The following is an 18,497-nucleotide window of genomic DNA, read 5'->3' on the forward strand; positions in this document are numbered from 1 at the left end:
CCGATGTAATGTAAAGAAATTTCATATCATTTACAAAATAGCATAATGTGACAAACAAGATTAAATGATTAAATGTGTTAAAAAATTAATTGTTATCATCATCAAGGAAAGAGCAAGCTTTAACAGAAATTTACACCAATCCAACAAATATGCAAACAATAACAAGACTCCAGCTCAGTTGACAAAATAGTAAACTCTGAGCTCTGCATCTAAATATCTTCGATATTTGATTTTTAATGATGCATCATAAATCTACATTTTATACACATTTACGTTGTAAAATTATATTTCAAAATTACAGGCTCATATCGTATGTTGGTTTCTGTATAAGGCTATTTAAACATTCAAAACCTCCATTTTATGATCTCAGTTATAAGGCCAGAGCTGACAAGAAACTATTACTAACAATTATTACTAAGTAAATGTAACATTATGGGGCTAACCAACAAAAGGAGCCGGCAGCCAATCAGATTCTGCTTTAGTTTCAATTTCAACCAAGTGTGCACATTTTTTCTGGCATTCTACCTAAGGTGCACAAATAAAAATAAATGTTTGTTATAAATAAAGATATAAGCTAAATCAACAGAGTAACTCTCAAGATTTGCATTGACCAAAAAAAAAATATGTAATGGATAAATAACGAGATAGTGTTGAATAGTTTAGAGAAAACAGCCCCCGGAGGGCCGAAGGCCCTCTGAGGAGCTGTTGTCTCTGAACTATTCAACACTATCTCGTTATTTATCTTACTTAAAAAAAGTCCTCCATTGAACGTCAAGAAGGAATTGACCAATTCATCTATCCAACTTTGCTGTAATACAAAAGCATCTAGCTCATTTATGATTCCAAAAGCACCATACACAATTGCCTAACCAAACACACCTTTTATTCATGGATGAGTGAACAGGTGCGCATGTTAAAGTAAAACAATCCGCTGTACTGAGCAGACTTAATTCAGATGATGAATTTTTTAACCCAAAGTACATTCATTGTATATAGAGATCTACATTATCAGCAAAGACACGGACACCGTTTGAATGATATTTTAGATTGCAAGGAGAAAGGACAACTCAGAAATTAAACGAAAATAAACAGACAATGATTTGTTAAAAATTCTGATAGGAGTATTATAATATGTATGCGATACTATTCCCTATATTGTTAAACCTAATGAAAAGGAGTGATATGGTTCAAGGTTCAAAGAGGAAGTCTAAAAGCGTTAATGGAAGTGATTTATATGTGATCCCAAATCTCTCAAAATTAGGAAAAGGATATTTCTGCTGAAATATCATTCGTGACGTATCAGATATACATTTATGGATGACAATATTTTGTGTTATAAATTTGGATTTATGTTGGAAATACACGTTTAAACATTTTGTCATTTTTATTTGTTTTATGCACTGTTGGATATCCAACAACTTTTGATTGAATAGTGAAAATAAACATTGACTAAATACAATGGGTGACGTCATAGAAGTTTAACGTTTCCTTTGATGATTTAAAAGAGTAAAGAAGGTCTCAATCATGAAAGCGAGCGCAGCTCGCCGGCGTGCAGCGCCGGCGCGAAGCGAGCTCTACCGGCAAGGCGTGTGTGAATAGAAAATTCGGACTATTTGCACATTCATTCAACGGATTTTTTTGGCGTCAGTAAATCGGACCAGTTATGCCTTGAGTTAATCGTCCCAGTAGTTCCCTGTTATTATGGTTTCCCATTTCACACTCTCACGAGAACAAGATAAAAGACTATGTACATGCATTGTAAATAACACAACGCCAATTTCCATTACTTTTAAGACTAACGGAGTTATCGTTCTTTCGAGTGACGTCACAATGGATTTCTTGCCCATTGATCCGACAGAATTTTTCTGAGTCAGTAAATTTCGACCCACAATGCAATTCCTCAATGTCGGCCGATCTCACAAGACTCACTCGGAACTACTCGGGATGTCTCACGCACTCGACATGTATGGAGCGTAGCGGAATCAGCCGAGGATTGCCGATTGCACTAGACTGGATACCATCTCGCGAGAATCAAAGTAAAACTTTTGAGAAACAGATAAATTGTGTAATTTCCAGAACATCATGCTTTTTTAAGTAAACAATCAATATTTTTCGCGTAGTTTTTTCTAGTGTGTTTTCAAAGAGACAGACTACACTTGACCGACGTGAACTTTGACGTCACAATAAGGGGAAACAACTCTTAAGTAGTTATTGTAAATCTGCTGAAATATAAATACCAAAATCTTCTCAAAATCTTGCAGACCTAACGAATCGAGACATTTCTTCAGAGATAGGAAACAGCTGTAACTTGCTCTCATTTGGATGAATGCTCACATTTATTTTATTCACTGTATTTACGGTAATTTCCAGGAACGTTTTTTTAAATGGGGCGTGGCAACATCATTCAAAAAATCTTCACAAGCAAAAGGAAAAATGAAATTCTCAAAATCAGGAAAATTCTAATCGGGGTGAGGAATGGGGAGTGTGTGGTATGCCTTTAGTTCTTTAGCTGCGCAAAAGTGTCTTTATTTTCACTACTATTAACGGTATTACATGCTACCGGGTGATCCATTTTCCTTATGTGATCAACAAATTTTTTTATACGTAAATTTCTTTTCTTTTTAAACGGGGGAGGGGGGATTCTGTGATAAGTCAATTTTTATTTGTTTAAGAAAAATGTCTGCTGCAAGAAAAGAGGAAATATTATGTTAAAACATTATGTTAAAATCTTTATTATTCAACAACATTTTATCTGAGAAAAATTCTATACTGGCGTGCGACCAGTATATAAACAATCTGATCAAAATCATATTCTTGATCCTCTCCGACAAATTCTGATGTCGCTACACTTTGTTCAGCGACTATCAGAATTTCGGAGCGTTATTAAGATCTGATTTTAATCAGATTGGTATATAAATAAATTAAAAATCTTATGAATTATGAATCATAAAAAGTTACTGGAAAATTGGTATATTTATTTTATTTTGCATTCTTCATTTACGTGTACTTTACGTCACTACTTTTATTTTTATTGATTTATCATAATTCATTTTTGATCACCTGCTGCGCTCGCCCCCAACGGTCGCACCGTAAAACATATTAAAAGAATACTTTACTTGCTAACATTGTAAGTGTACTACTACAATGGTGTTCGCTAATTTTAGAACCGCATACCATGCCATCGTTACCATGATTAGCATTTGACCTAAAATATTCCTTCCTTTTATAATTAAACTCTTAAAAATCACATATTTAATGTGTATGACACTTATAAAATGTATCTATTCTTTATCTTATTTTGATAATTGTGCTTCACTTTCCTATTTTGCCTGCACATTTACAAGTTGTGTGATCATAAGTGCAATTTTGAAACACATTTTCCCATGATTTTTGTTTGTTTGTTTTGGTGTTGTTGTTGTTTTCTTTTATAATTCTTAACATGCATATTTAGTTTTTATTGGATTGGCTGTTAGTGGTCAGTTTTGAAGCTTCTCTGCGCTTGTGTAGTATTTACCAAAACTGTGTAGAATATAATTGATATTAATTTCATTTTCTTAAACTATCGTTGCATCAATGTATTTTCATATCAACTAAGAGTATCTTAGATTTCTTTTTCTTAAGAATTTCGATGTGTATCATGATGATACTTATTCGTGTATCTATATTTCTTGTGCTTATGGAAAAAATGGTATGTCGTTAATACTACGTCGAAAAGATACAATGATGGGTTTTCTTTCATGACGTTGGGCTCTGCATTATTATTTATGTTCTTTTTTATTCATTCAACTCAAATGTGTTATACAAGTAGTTCAGAATCGAAACTCAAAAGCTATACATCACAAATACATTTGATATACTAACGTCGAACAAATTGCTACAAATATTGATTGGCATTTTGTTTTTAAAATTGGAAATGTATTATACATATTTATGTTGATTTTGAAACTCCCGGTCACTGCATTATACGCATAGGAAAAAACAACTCACTTACTAGCATAGTTACTTAATCATTTTTTTTGGTCAAGCCCTCCTTCAATTTGATTGAGCTGTTAGTTCCCTATACCCCGATAACTGTGCTTACGCCACTGAAAAAAGGGGGAGAACACCATTTAATTAATACAGACTCAACAAAATATATTCAAGCTCGGTTTTTCGTACACAAGTCCAAGTATGACTGTGGGCTTGGTTACACGGGTACAGTATGTAGATAGTATGCACGTTTATAGCTCACGTGGTTATGTTTTTTTATTAAAATATACAATAATATATTGTTAAATGCCAGGTGTTAATATTAAATTAAAACGCTCACTGCAATGTACAGTATAAGGTTTTAACGTAGCATTTAATATTCTGTAAAGAGGATAATAATATTTTAGGACGTATTTGCAATTTTTTTAATTCTCCGACCAATAAAAGTAGTTTTAATATTCCTGGTTTCCGTGGTATTATTGGATAAAAATCATAAACTCCCTCTGGATGGGACACCAGGCCATCGCTGATTAACTTCCAATCTGAGCCGGTATCCAATTCTATCAATGTGGACTAAGACAAAAATACATAAAGTGCCTTGTCTTAGGACACAACACACATAAAGTGGCAACACCGGGATTTCAACCGTCGACCTTTTCACATTTTTATATACACGATGAAACTCACAAAGTATATAATAAATCATATGGCATGCAAATCGATATAAAATAACACACTAAGTGACCTCCGATACATGTTTTGATAAATAACACAACTCGACCAAATACTCCTATTGATTTAAATATTTGTTACACTTCGTTCACCTGATTAAAGAAGGTATTACGCAACCATTTGTTTCGTTATCAATTTTATACAATATAGAAAAAAACATCCTACTACATATATAAAATTGTATTACATGTAATATATATATACAATGGTGAATCACTGCTCACTTTCAGAATAATATTTAATTTAAAAAAAATTACTGTTGTGACAATTGAATTGCGAGAACGTTTCTTTGTATAAACAAGAATAACTGCTTTTTAAATGCCAAATATTCAGAAAATACCCATTATTATGAAAATTGCTATTTATAAACCTTATTTATATTTGTCGTGTAAACCAAATTTCTTTTGATGAGCAACTAAAGGTGTCCAATCCTCATCAGATATGAAAGCCGAGATAAAGGATACAGGGTGTTAGCCAGCCCCTAAAAAGATATTACCATTATAAGTAAATTATTTAAAATCTCTAATTTTTCCAGGCAAGCTAAGTCTTTTAATGGTCGTGTAGACCCAATTTCTTTTAAGGGTAGACAGAACTTTTTCAGGGCCCAATCCTTACCTATCATATATGTAAGCCAGCCCCTTGAAACATAGTCCCATTATAACTGTGTCATACGAATTTTTTTTAATTTTACCAAGCTAGATAAGTCTGTTAATAGTGTCGAATTCCAATTCATTTTTGAGGGTCGACTGGACTCTCCTGGGGCCCAATCTTTATCAAATATGGAGGCTACAATATGGAAAACAGGGTGCTAGTCGGGCCCTTGAAAAATGTTCTCATTATACATGTACCTGCGTTATACGCAAATAAAAAATAATTTAGGATAAAATCAAATTACTTTAAACCGATTATATGCGGACATATGCGAGAAAACATTAACATATTTACATCATTGTCAAAGAATTAACGTTGTGACTTACTTAAAAAACGATTTCAATCTACACAGTAATTATTGTTTTCTTTTTTACACAAAAGAGGTTGTTGAACAACACGCATACAATATAATAATGATTTAACTAGAATAAAACATGGCGTAGAATGTATTTTCGAATATAGATGAATTATTACGATATTTTTTTCCACAAATGAATGGTTAAAATGAGAACAGTGTCGGTCATTCCATTCCCCATTTCGATATATGTCGATACAATCCTGAATGTTGAGATATAGTTTGGTGGGATTATTTGGGGACCAGTTGTAGAAGCCGATCGTTGTGTTCGAGTGGTCCCATACGAATTGACCTTCAGTGTCAATGTCATTACCACAGGTCCAAGCTGAACATATTCGTAAAGCAAACGAATAACAACTGTCTGAAATAGAGAAATGTTTTATATTAATCATTTAATCAAATTATTTGCACTGAAAACAACGCAACCTATTTTAAATGCAAAAACTGATCATGGCCTTCTTATTACATTACGATTATGAGGAAGCAACCACTCTGGAACATTCAACCTTCAATACTACTAGTATTAAACTTTCAAACCATCCACTTTTCGTTTTCTATGATTTAAGTGCAGAAATTCAAACCAATGAAACACAAAGACAGTTTACCTTTCATAATAAATGTAGCTGCAAGCCATTCAGATTCTTCTTTAGTTTCAACCTCAACCAAATATGCACATATCTTCTGGCATTCCAGCTATTTATTTTGATAAAATATATTTTTTTTGGTTAAATAGAGAAAATTACAAATGATAAGTTTATTGCCACAAACTACACACAAGGAAGGTATACTTCTTAAGTTTTCTGGATGAAAAAAGAAAAAAATTACTATGCAACGAACCGGATTTTTTTTAGTGCAGTGGTTAAAACTCAGACCAAAAGTTGTTCTTCCCGCCGTACACGTTTTATATAATAAATAACTTAATAAATATAATAATCATAATGTGCAGTATTGTCTAGATAAGAGGGTTCATTAAACGTCCAAATATAATATTTAATCGAATAAAATGTAGTGACAACAAACAGTGTTCAAAACCAACGGTCAGAAAGAAAAGTACAAAAAAGGAGAAAACAATCACGGATCTCTAAAAAAACCAAAAACCTTTGCTAACCCTTCACATACGCCGTGTACTCTTTGTCATAATCGGGAAAACTGAAAAAATCAATAGAAAAATTAGTGATTGATAATGGCCTAACAATAGTTATGAAAAGCGTGAGTAAGCATGCGACCTAGCGGAAGATTATGTTTGCTGGCAAGGTCGTTCTATCATTTATATCAAAGTCAGCATATTCTGTATAATTGATGCAAGTACCATAAGAGTAGTTTTATTAAACAGATGACATGAACAGGACATACTTATTTAATAGGTTAGACTTTCATAAACTGTTTTCTGTCTCTCTATTCGATTACTCATTAGTTTTCTTTTATATTTTTAAAAAGAGTTTCGAACTCTCCTCTTAATTGAAAGGATAAAGTAAAAGTCATTAAAGGATTTTTTGTCGGAAAATTGCAAAAAAATTAATGAAACACTACTTAAAAATAATTAGTTTCATTTTCGCAAAACTCGCTTCTCTGTTTCAGGATTTAATTTGTATGCCCGCTGAAAATCATCTCTGTAGATATGCTTGCCGCGATTTTACGTTTATTACTTTAATAGTTATCTAAATTATGTGAGTAAATTCTGGTTGTACTTTTTTTTTGTCTGAATATTTACTAATGTATTCCATTACTAGTACAACATTGGAATAAACACTAGGACGTGTCAAGACTGATATTGCCTTCTTGTATATAAAAATTGTTTATTTTCAGAAAATTCTCTTACTTAAATCTCAGATTATTAAGAAAAACTGTATATGATAGAATATTACCGTTTTTAAAAATGATGTCATTGTTTTGATACAATGTACATTCAGTCAATTCATATTAAAGTGCAAATGGTATAAAAATACATCGGTTAACGAGTTCTACATTAAAGTTAATTTTAATTGATAAGTTTAAATACCTTGGCTTCTGCCCATGTAACGTTTTCTTCCAGATAGAAGTAATGGTGACCGGAATATGCTACCGAGTTGCTCACTGTAAAAGGAAGAAATCAAGCTTACCTTTATCAGATTGTTTGAGATGAGGGTAAATGGTTTAAAATAAATAATCATCAATAAAATTTTACCTTTTCCGAAATAAAGTCCTCGGTAAGGTGTCGGGGAGACATACTGATACGCGTAGTTATCCGTCTTTAAACAGTGGAGTCCAATGCAATGTCTACTTATTTCGCTGTAAACGAACTCCATGCAGTAGTCATCTCTAGAACAAAGATCTGCACAATGAATAAGACTAGCAATTTCATGAAGCACAGTTAGGGAAAAGTTGGTCACTTCTTTGTCCAATCTGGAATACAGTAGGGTGATTTAACCATGCATCGGACACATACCTTGGATCGGACAACTTTGTTTATAAATATACAAATAAATGTGCATGCGCTCATGTGTTGTTTCGTATATTCCTGAATTAGAACAAATGAACTTTATCATTATTAAGAATTTGACAGTCACATTGTCAAAGAAATAGCAATATAAACATCGTAAAATGACATCAAATACGCCATAATTGAAAATTTAGTTACGAAGATTTTACACTAAAGCATTATTTGAATGTTGTGCGTTTGATTGTGAATTAGTGAAAATGCACTCTCTGCGTAAAATAATTAGAAAGAAGTAAGTTTTGAAACAAAATTTGATTAAAATAAGTCCAAGAAATTTGAGCAATTAATGTCAAGGTCATTATTGCACCATATGTTCATTTCACCATGGATCGGACACAAATTAACCATGCATCGGACAGTTTTCACTGCATGATTTCTTCTAATAATATGGAGATTATGTGTCCATTCCTTGTAATATACTTTAAATGTGAAGTAAAATAAAAATTTAAAAAATCATCGATACAAACATTTTCCTCAAACCATTTAAAAATCGAGTTTTACGGACACACCCTTTTTAGTCCAAAGTTCCTGTAGGAGCTGGCACGATAAAGAGCCCCATATGATAAATATTCCTTTAACAGAAGCACTAGTCTAAATTCCTATATGTAGATTTGAGGATTTACATTATAAGAAATATTAATAGCAATTGAATAAATTAATATTTCCGAACCTTTGTATTTTTGCATTAAAACCAGAAAATGTTGTTATTTTTAATCTCTACTGCACTACTATAGCTGTCCGATGCTTGGTAAATATTGTCCGATCCATGGTGAAATAGTTCAACACTTCATTAATCTGCTTTATTTTCTACATTTTTAACAATTTCACAATTTTTTCTCCAGTAATTAAGCAAGGGGAAAACCTGTAATTTTTAAAACAAGTGTTATTTATATCTGGACGATATTTGATGCGTGAACAAAGGGAAAAATGCAAAGGTGTCCGATGCATGGTGAAATCACCCTATTTGTCTTTGCAAACATTGGACAGAAAAAAATAGAGCAACAAGAAAGCAACAAAATAGCTTAAGCATGATTTAATGGTTAATTTAAGATTGTCTTATTGTGTAGATATACTGCCAATGAACCCAGCTTTGGGATGTTTAGAAAGGGTGAACATGGTTATGACACGTCGTAATCATTGGTTACCAACTAAACAATGACGTTAAGATTGTTTAACTCCTAAAGAAAGCAGATTTAAATTTCAGGTAATACATGTATTGTTTACATCGATTTTATGGGATGCACTAAAAAAGGAGGATTTGATCCTTTCAATTAGAAACAATATAGAGAGTAAATATAATTTACAATTAGAAAAAAAAACCAAACAGAACAACAAATGTTAGAATTAATGGGGACAGCGTACTTATGCCGAGACTCCCGATTCCAATGCAGGCGCGTCCTAGCATTGTTTTCATATATAATCAAAGAGAGGAGAAAAACTCGCGTAAAATAAACGTTTCATTAAAATATTTGTAATAAACAGCATTGTCATGATTACACCAATAGCTGTAAAACCATTAAAATGCATTAACACTTCACAGGTGAACTTAGTTTAATAAAAATAAGGATTAAATTTGTTAGCATCGAAGTCAGTTGAAGCTCTTAAATGATTATACCAAAACTTTCTTTTCTGGTCCCAATTTATCATAAGCAATACTACATAACTGACTTTCTGCACTTGTTGGAATAGAAAAACTTAACAGCAAGTGCGTTTTTTTAAGTGTTAGAATTCATTTCAAGTCTTATTAAAATCTATTAATAAATGATAGTAACGAATATTTCTACGGAAAACCTGATTGATTGGTAATTTGAAAGGTCATAAAACTGTTAATAAATGATTATTACAGTATCACAACATAGGCAGTAGTCGGCTACATAGTAAATACAGCAATGGGCGAGAAATGTTTTTGTTTTTTTTGTTGTTGTTTTTTTTTTTACAGAGGATACTGTATTTGTGTTGCAAATGATGATTTTGAGCCTTCAATTTGAAATAAAGCACCGTTAATTTAAAAAGATTTTTTTTCATATTTTTATTGAAAAGCCTAGCTAAATGAACTCTTTTTAGAAAAAAGTAGTAAATTATAGAGTGTACAAGAATACATGTAGTATCAAAGGTAAGTAGAGTTTGTAAGAAATGTTGTATACATAAGATACCAGTAATAGAAAATTATCAAAATAATAAGTAATTAAATTAATGTGAACCTGAACACTCTGTCATTGATAATAGCAAATATCATCCCGTCAGCCTGACAGGCAACCACTTTATTATAAATTCTCTACACCAGTGCACTCAGTCTTCTAGGATCTATATTGATCCAATCTTGCTGATCCAAAACATTAAATTACATAGCTAAGGATTAATATTGATCTAAATATTTTTCTTTTAATTCAACTTTGAGTTAGATTTTTAATATACATGTGTCATATATATATTTTTTGTGTACTTTTTGTAACAATAGGTGTTGCTGTAATAAACATTCATTGTCCATCCGAATTTAAGGTCAGGATATAAGAAATCATCAGACTGCATGACAGCTTCTTTGTTTGTTTTTTGGTGTTTTTTTTTTATCAATAAGAATAAATTATAGACATCTCATAAGTATTACTTAAGATAAAATGAGCGTCATATAATTAAAGAAAAGATTTAATTCTATTTGGATATAAACATTTGAAGGATTCTGAGATTAATACATTTCTAAAATCTGAATTTTATGTTGAAAAATCGATTGCTTATTTTTATTAAATTTCATTCACAATTTTTGAAGTCCTCTTACACAACAACTCATATTGTTGCATAAAGTAAACAAAGAGATAAAAATGATATCAAATGACACACTTAAAAAATCAAAAGATATTAGAGTTGTTGATTTTCATATGAAGGTAGAACTTATGGTAATGCCTCTGAAATCCAATCCTTTAATAAGTCCAACAACCCTAATTATGGTTTAAGATCCGGTTAAATATCTGGTAAGTCTCTATACATTATCACCCACTATGTGTTGACAAAACAATAGCCTTTCTTTCGCAATAATGATTTCATATTTTTGATGAACTTTATAATTGTTTAGGAAATCCAATATCTATCACATTTTTTTCCACCATGAAGCAAATAGGTTAAAGATAATCTAACAGTCGATCACCATTTCTACTCCAATTCATAATTGCTGGGAAAGCAGATATGGGGACTCCAAGCTTAGTGAGTCGGCTTTGATAAATATCTCTTTACGCAAGTTCCAAATTAAACCCTTTATAAGATATGAATTGTTTAAAATATTGCTACATTAATCTAATGAAAAAAGGAAATGCTAGAAGAAAAACTGTCAACGATTTCATCTCATAAAAACACAAAACCATTAAATCTAAATTGCAATTTTGCTGTTTGTTATGCAGTGATATGCTATGGTACATGTAAGCCCGTAATATGCTCTGATAAATGAAATGTGTATGTTATGGTGTGACATTTGTATACTAAGTCTTGAAATTTCCATGATATGCCATTACAATTATTTGCTGTGCTCTGGTGTATTTTATTATATAAATAGTGCCTGTTTAGGAGGGTAAGAGTTAAATTGGACATCCCGAGAAAAAAATTGTCAACCGACGCGAAGCTTTATCATACTGAATGTCTTAATTTTAAAGAAACTTAACTAGTTTTATATATGAATGACGTGAATTCTTAGGTAAACCGTACGCGCATAGTTTTTGCGCATGTAACAATTCGTTGTGTTACCCGTTGTTAAGTGTGTTACTAAGGGTAATAGAACGGATTATCAACCGCGTCTAAATCAATCAGATTTCAGCATTGAGCACATGAAAGTATAATAAAAGAAATATGCAAGAACTGATTCTACGGGAACAGGAATAAGTTTACCATATTTAATTTATAAAGTTGACATTTTTGATGTATACTACTTTAAAGATCATTAGGAACTCTTTGTACATAAAATTTTAAAATATAGAGGACAATGCAATACATATTCTAGAAAAATCTTTATTTTTTTCTTCGGAAAAACGTTTAAGAAATAATTTTGTCTGAAAACATGATATTTTTAAGCTATGAATAAGATTTCAATCGATAAAACCCTATCTATCATAAAACACGTGTCACAGACGATCAGACAAAAAACTATTGCATCTAACTGCTTACGGACATTGATATCAAGTAACATTTCGCACATCCAAAATAGATATACCCCCCCCAAAAAAAAAACAAAAAAAAAAAACGAAAAAAAGAAAAAAAAAAAGATGCATAGAAAGCGTAAATATACTACCCTCAGACTGTTAGTATATCACCCGACTGTTAAGCTGTTAGCTTTTATTGAAAAAAAAATTGAAACGCGTTGTTATTTCAAAAGATTCTGCATTTTTAACATTGCTGTTTTTTGGGGTCCAACCTGTCACTGCACTAAAATCTCAAATTCATAGTTTGAGCATGCGCGATGATGTGCAACAAATGGAAATGCTCTGCCATGATCGGGAACTTATGTCGCATGATTACCTAGATTAAATTTCTGTCAGGTTGGATTATTGTTTCATTGGATATACCGGTATCATAACAGTGTTTTAGCTGTTATGCTAATTCTACTACGCGTTTGTAAAACTCATTACATCTGATGTATCATGTTTAGGTGAATAAATGAAAGTACTGAAGAACTGACGGGAGTTGATTTTGTCGATGTTTATTTATTTTAAAATCAATGATATGTTATTTTGCATGACAAGTACATGTAGTTTCTAATTCATGAAGTTGAATTACTCACATTTTTATAATTATAATATGAGTTTTTGGACTTTTTCGACAAGAATGTCGAGAAACCCCCATATGAATCATGTTAAATAATATTTAAAGATAAAAATTAATTCAATCAAACTATGCATCAGTAATAGAAATATTTCTTGAAAATTGTACGGATCCAAGCAATATTGAACTCTAGTCTTGTTCAACCAAACGCTCGGCTGACACCGTAAAATTCCGACAAGGATTAACGGAGACAGCCGAGCGTCGAGTTGAACGAGACTATATTGAACTCTGGAGTAGAAATACATTCGACTAGACAAAAAAATATTTAAATTGTTCGTACCATTTAAAATCTGACTATTTTCAAGGTATTTATAAATAAGTTTCCTTGAAAAACAATGCTTTAGCATACATTACATCGAATTTTTCAATGATTTTCAAGAACTAAGTCTTTTCAGCAGCAATGATTTGTGCTGAGGTCCAAACACTGTTTCACTTTCGGTTTGCCTGCGTAACTGCATAGGAGAGTTGGTTAAAATCAACTCCCAAAAAATGGCAGAATAACATGAAGCATTAATTGTGTTCTCCTTCTTATATTGTATATCAGTGGTGTATATCGATAAAATGTTTTTGAGAAGTTGAAAACAAATATGGGTTAATTTGAATATGAAAGGAGAATAAAGCTATTTAAAGAATTATGTCAAATCAAAATAAATTATCTTTATATGTATGTATAAATTTATAATAAATTATTATATATGTCAGTACCATGATTATTACATCAAATCGGGAAATACACCATTTAACATGTGATCAGTTAAACGTTGATTAGTTTTATTAAATTATTTATTCACGATCAATATTCAGTTACTTATTGTACAACCAAAATATCAAAGGAAATTTTTTGTAAGGAACGCCTTCATTTTATCAGGTAAAATAAAAATAAAATTAAAACAAACAGACAAATCTATTTAGGGAAGATTAATATCGGTCCATGTAATTATTTTACCTTTGAAGAACGAGAATCATTTCTCTTAAAAAAATCAAAGTCTTTCGCATCGCAATTATCATAATTATTATTATTGACATTGAATTCCTTAACGAGAACAAATCGATTGTATTTCCTAATGTTTAAAAAAACTCAGAGCAAGAGATATTGTAGTATGTTGAATTATTAAATGTACTGAACGGATTAATATTGACTTTGTAGACAAAACTTACTGACAAACAATAATATATTTGTACTTAATGTCGAGTTAATAGCTTGTAAAAACCCAGAAACATTTTTATTAAATCTTTAATCACACTCTTTGCACTCTAGCGAGCATTTGATAAAATATCTTCATAAGGAGAATGGATGTGATACGCAGATATTCATTTGTCCGCACTATTTTTGTCCAAACAAAGATAGCATCATCAACACATTATTAAATGAAAAACTTTTTTTTGAAGTTTCACATGATATAGCCTCGTTTTTGAAACAATAAAAAAAACCAACACTTTGATTAACAGAGTTTATTTTGTATTTTTTCTACATGTATTTGTAAATTGCTAGACGATTGTGTTTCTTCAAACGCAAACTGTACTACACATATAGCTTCTTCTAATTTTTTTTAACCCAGTAACTTAAACAAAATTAATTCATCAAACAAAATTTCAAAGTATTTAAGACTTTAGCCATATCTTTTATTCGGAGGTTAGATAATTTTCTCACAAATAAATTTGTTGTTATGAGAGCAAGGTCTGTCGTTCCATTTGCCATTCCCAATAATATCAATACAGTCACGACCAGGGGCCTGGGACGGATCATGTAAGCTTGGTTCGCCTGTATGCCAGTTGGTAAACACAATGGACGTGTTCGAATGGTCCATCACGTAGTGACCTTCATTGACAAGGTCGTTACCTCCTGTCCATGCTGAGCAATTCGATGTATATTAATTAGTAGAGCAACTGCCTGCAACAATATAGTGTTGATACATTATCTGTCACGATAGATACTATGTTATGTATTTCAGTATAAAAGAAAATAAAGGATACTATCCAATGATTTAAATGTTTTGTTGAATTCTATCAATCGATTTCGTTGTTTATCATCAGAGCTCAATGGTAAATTATCGGGCCAGTGAACAGCAAATCATAGAAGGTAATTCAGCTGTGACTTATGATCATATTTAATGAATACAAATTTGAAGATATAAAATCTGAACAAAATTGATTTTTTTGCCCAATTTACTCTGGCAACGAAATGTTAAGTTATGACCATTTACATATAAGCAAACAGAGGTCACTATTGTCTTAATAATTATTTTTTTTATAATTTGAATTAGTAGCATTGATAATTAATGTTGTTAGTTTATAAGCAATGGTATGTGATCCTTTTGTCAAGATGCATTTAAAAAAAGCAAACAGTAAGTAACTTCTATTAACTTACCATGTTAAGATTTATAAGACATGAAATTAAATATTTAGCAGTATTTTTTTTTCTTTGGTAAGGTTTTGAAATAAAGTTTCTCATATAATCTTCTTAATGAACACATTTGTTGAAATAAACACCTGTCAAATATCACAAAAAAATTTATTGTATGATATTGATTATAGATAAATTTAATTCTTGTAAAGAAACATTCTAATACAATTAGATTACCTTTCTCTACAAACGTCTTGAACAACCAGTCTGACTCTTCTCTGTCATCAATCTCTACCAGGTAGGAACACATGTTTTGACACCTCAGCTAGTATTTAACAATAAAACGAACTCTTAGATTACATTTTCTGGAAATGTGCCGTGTCGGTTTTGAGCTCATGTGTACATGTATTGTTATCTTTGATATTAAACATTTCGTTTACTGTTTAACGATAATATACATAACATTCATAATTGATTAACATTTATAACCTAAAAACAGTGATCACAATCGTAATGATATCACAAATCCTATATATTTGATAGTTATCTAATAAATATTAAAAAATTGAAAAGTTAATTGAAAATAAAAAAACTAAGTATGTTAATTTTCTCTCTTATCGAAATCCCATGATATATACCTTTGATCTCATTGCTCATAAAACATGATATGTCATTATTCTATGATACGGTAAATGTTTCATGATAATTGAAAGAAAGACATTAAAAATGATTACAAAGATATAGCTCACTTTTGCATCAAACCACGTGACTGTCTGTTGTCCGTAGCTATAACAGTGACCTTGGAACTCTACCCAGTCAGAACCACAACCTAAAATAGATCATACAATTCTAAACGCTCAAGAGACACAGACATGCCTCGAATGCGAATCCGAGTACATAAAACATAAGTGCGTAAATTGCACTTGCAAAATATATTTTGCAATTAAGTTTTCAAGGAGAATATATTTCAACTATAAAAAAAAATATAAAACGAAATTCAACAAAATATGCAAAACCTTTTCAAAAATATCACAGTTTTTAGCATTATCTTTAAGGATAACAGATTGTATTGATTGAGTGTTATTAAATGAAATGGTTATCCACTGACACAAAATGTGTTGACTAAACTTTCCATTTAAATCCAATTCAATCAAGTCATATTTTGATTGCAACATTTTATCAATCATCATTTGTAAAATAAAACCGCCAATTTACACGATTAACAATTAGACAACATTATTCAATGAACCCATTTTACAATAAACCTGAGGTACCAGTAACATTGAATAAAAATACCAAAAGCAAAATATTTGGAAGTGGAGTCTGTATGTGATTGTTTAACATTTTGTGATAATAATTGTAATTCTATTTTTCGATTCACTTAATGTTATTTTTTAAGCCCATAATCAGCGTAGGTCGTCATATATAGATATACGATTTTCTTTCTTTGCAATTCTTTTTCTTAGAATCATATATGATTTGAATGATGTAAACGTTCAAGCTTTCAATGGATACATTGTAAAATGGTTTAATGTTGATAAAATCTAACTATAGTTTATTTATTTTACTGAGGCATCCATTAAAGAGCGCAAATGTTATTTTAGAATAGGTACAAAAAGCTTTTCCTTGTGTTTTATGAAAACTAATTTCTTTGGTACTTTAAATTTGAGCGCATGAACGGTATTTGATAAGCATGATTTATAAATACTGGAAGTCATTTATGCAATGAGAGTATAAGCATTTAAACATTGTTTTATAAAATAAAAATCTGTTCTTGAAATCATTTTATAGGAAGCAAACTCGTTTAATGACGAAATATTGTATGGTGTAGTTTTTTTTAAATAGAGTTCAGTGATAGGATTTTACAGTTAAAATATCAAGTTAAGTTTTTTTCTATCATACATAGGAAACAATCCATGAACTTACATTTAAAGAAACATTGAAAAAATGATTATCTATGAACCGCACCTTGCAACAAGACGTGATCCAATTCTTTTCACCACGTTACTGTTACGATTATAGTTTAATTATATACTCCTTCAAGGTAAAGGTAACAAAACTATAGCTTGTTTGATTAATTTTACATTGTTTACCTTTTCAATTAAACCATTTAAAAACAAGTTTTTTGAAACGAACAAAATACAGACAAAATGTATTAATCTATACTTTGTCATTAGTTTCAAAGAGTGATGTTATGGTTTTGGAAAATCACATTTATTAAATCTGAAACGTTATCTGGAAAATCATATCACACTCTGTATATTTAACAGCACCAAACAAAAGGAAAAAAAGTATGCAATCATCGCGATTCAAGAAGATTTTACCTTTCACAAACTGCTGTGCCACGGGTGAAATAGGAGGGACCTGCTGGTAAGAGTAACCACTTTTCTCCAAAACATGAATTCCCACGCATTGCTTATTCATCTTGTTGTAGATAAACCTTATACAACAATTATCATTCAAACACTTTACACCACATGAGGTGACAGTTGAGGCACGCTCATAAAACACTACTAAGGAGGATGGTGCTTCTTTGTTGGCCAAATCTGAATAGTACACCTCCCTCTGTTCACAGTAGAATATGAACAAAACAATCAAGAAGAATGTATTTGAAAGTTTTGTCATTATATTTCTTCCGTAAATACAGTAATGCATATTTTGCATTATCTTTTGCTTTTGAGAAACCAAAATCACTGAAAGAGTTTTTATATATAAACATATGGAATATCGATTGTGTTTAATTGTGTAGGTGTCTGCACTTTATGACATAATAAGAAAATCTTACCATGGTTTTGTTGACAGACGAAAACGAAGAAAAAAATCAATAATTTTCAGAGTAATCATCTGTGTTGGACTGTTTTCAATAATAAAACTTCCCTTTAATGTTTGCCATTAAAACTCACTGAATCGATCGTTCGGAGCATATATATTTAATTGTTTTGCCTCGGACTAGAATGTCGCGACGTCATTGGATGAAACGCGTCACGTGGCTGCCTTACAAATTTCTTTAAAAGGCAAGCGTCAAAATTTATAGCGCAACATGGCGGACGTAACGTTATTTGAACTGATTTCCTACACAAACCTTTGTTTACATATCAAACTTAAGGTCCTCGACAAAACAAAACACTTATTAGGTTTGTTACTGACTGTTTAAAGAAATTTGTGGGGTC

The 18,497-nt window shown here is 31.1% G+C and overlaps 1 protein-coding gene and 1 pseudogene across 1 annotated transcript; both read right to left on the reverse strand.

Moving 5' to 3' along the window:
• Nucleotides 1-438: 438 nt before the first annotated feature.
• LOC128174030 (uncharacterized) lies at nucleotides 439-8,109 on the reverse strand (the record flags this gene model as incomplete). The annotated part of the gene is made up of 3 exons (XM_052839674.1): nucleotides 439-525; nucleotides 7,707-7,780; nucleotides 7,872-8,109. Coding segments are annotated over 3 exons (399 nt in total), but the record flags the coding sequence as incomplete, so codon positions are not given.
• Nucleotides 8,110-14,426: 6,317 nt separating this feature from the next.
• LOC128173374 (collectin-12-like) lies at nucleotides 14,427-18,392 on the reverse strand (annotated as a pseudogene).
• Nucleotides 18,393-18,497: the final 105 nt, after the last annotated feature.

Source organism: Crassostrea angulata, chromosome 2 (assembly GCF_025612915.1).
Source record: "Crassostrea angulata isolate pt1a10 chromosome 2, ASM2561291v2, whole genome shotgun sequence".
In the NCBI taxonomy this organism is placed as follows: domain Eukaryota; kingdom Metazoa; phylum Mollusca; class Bivalvia; order Ostreida; family Ostreidae; genus Magallana; species Magallana angulata.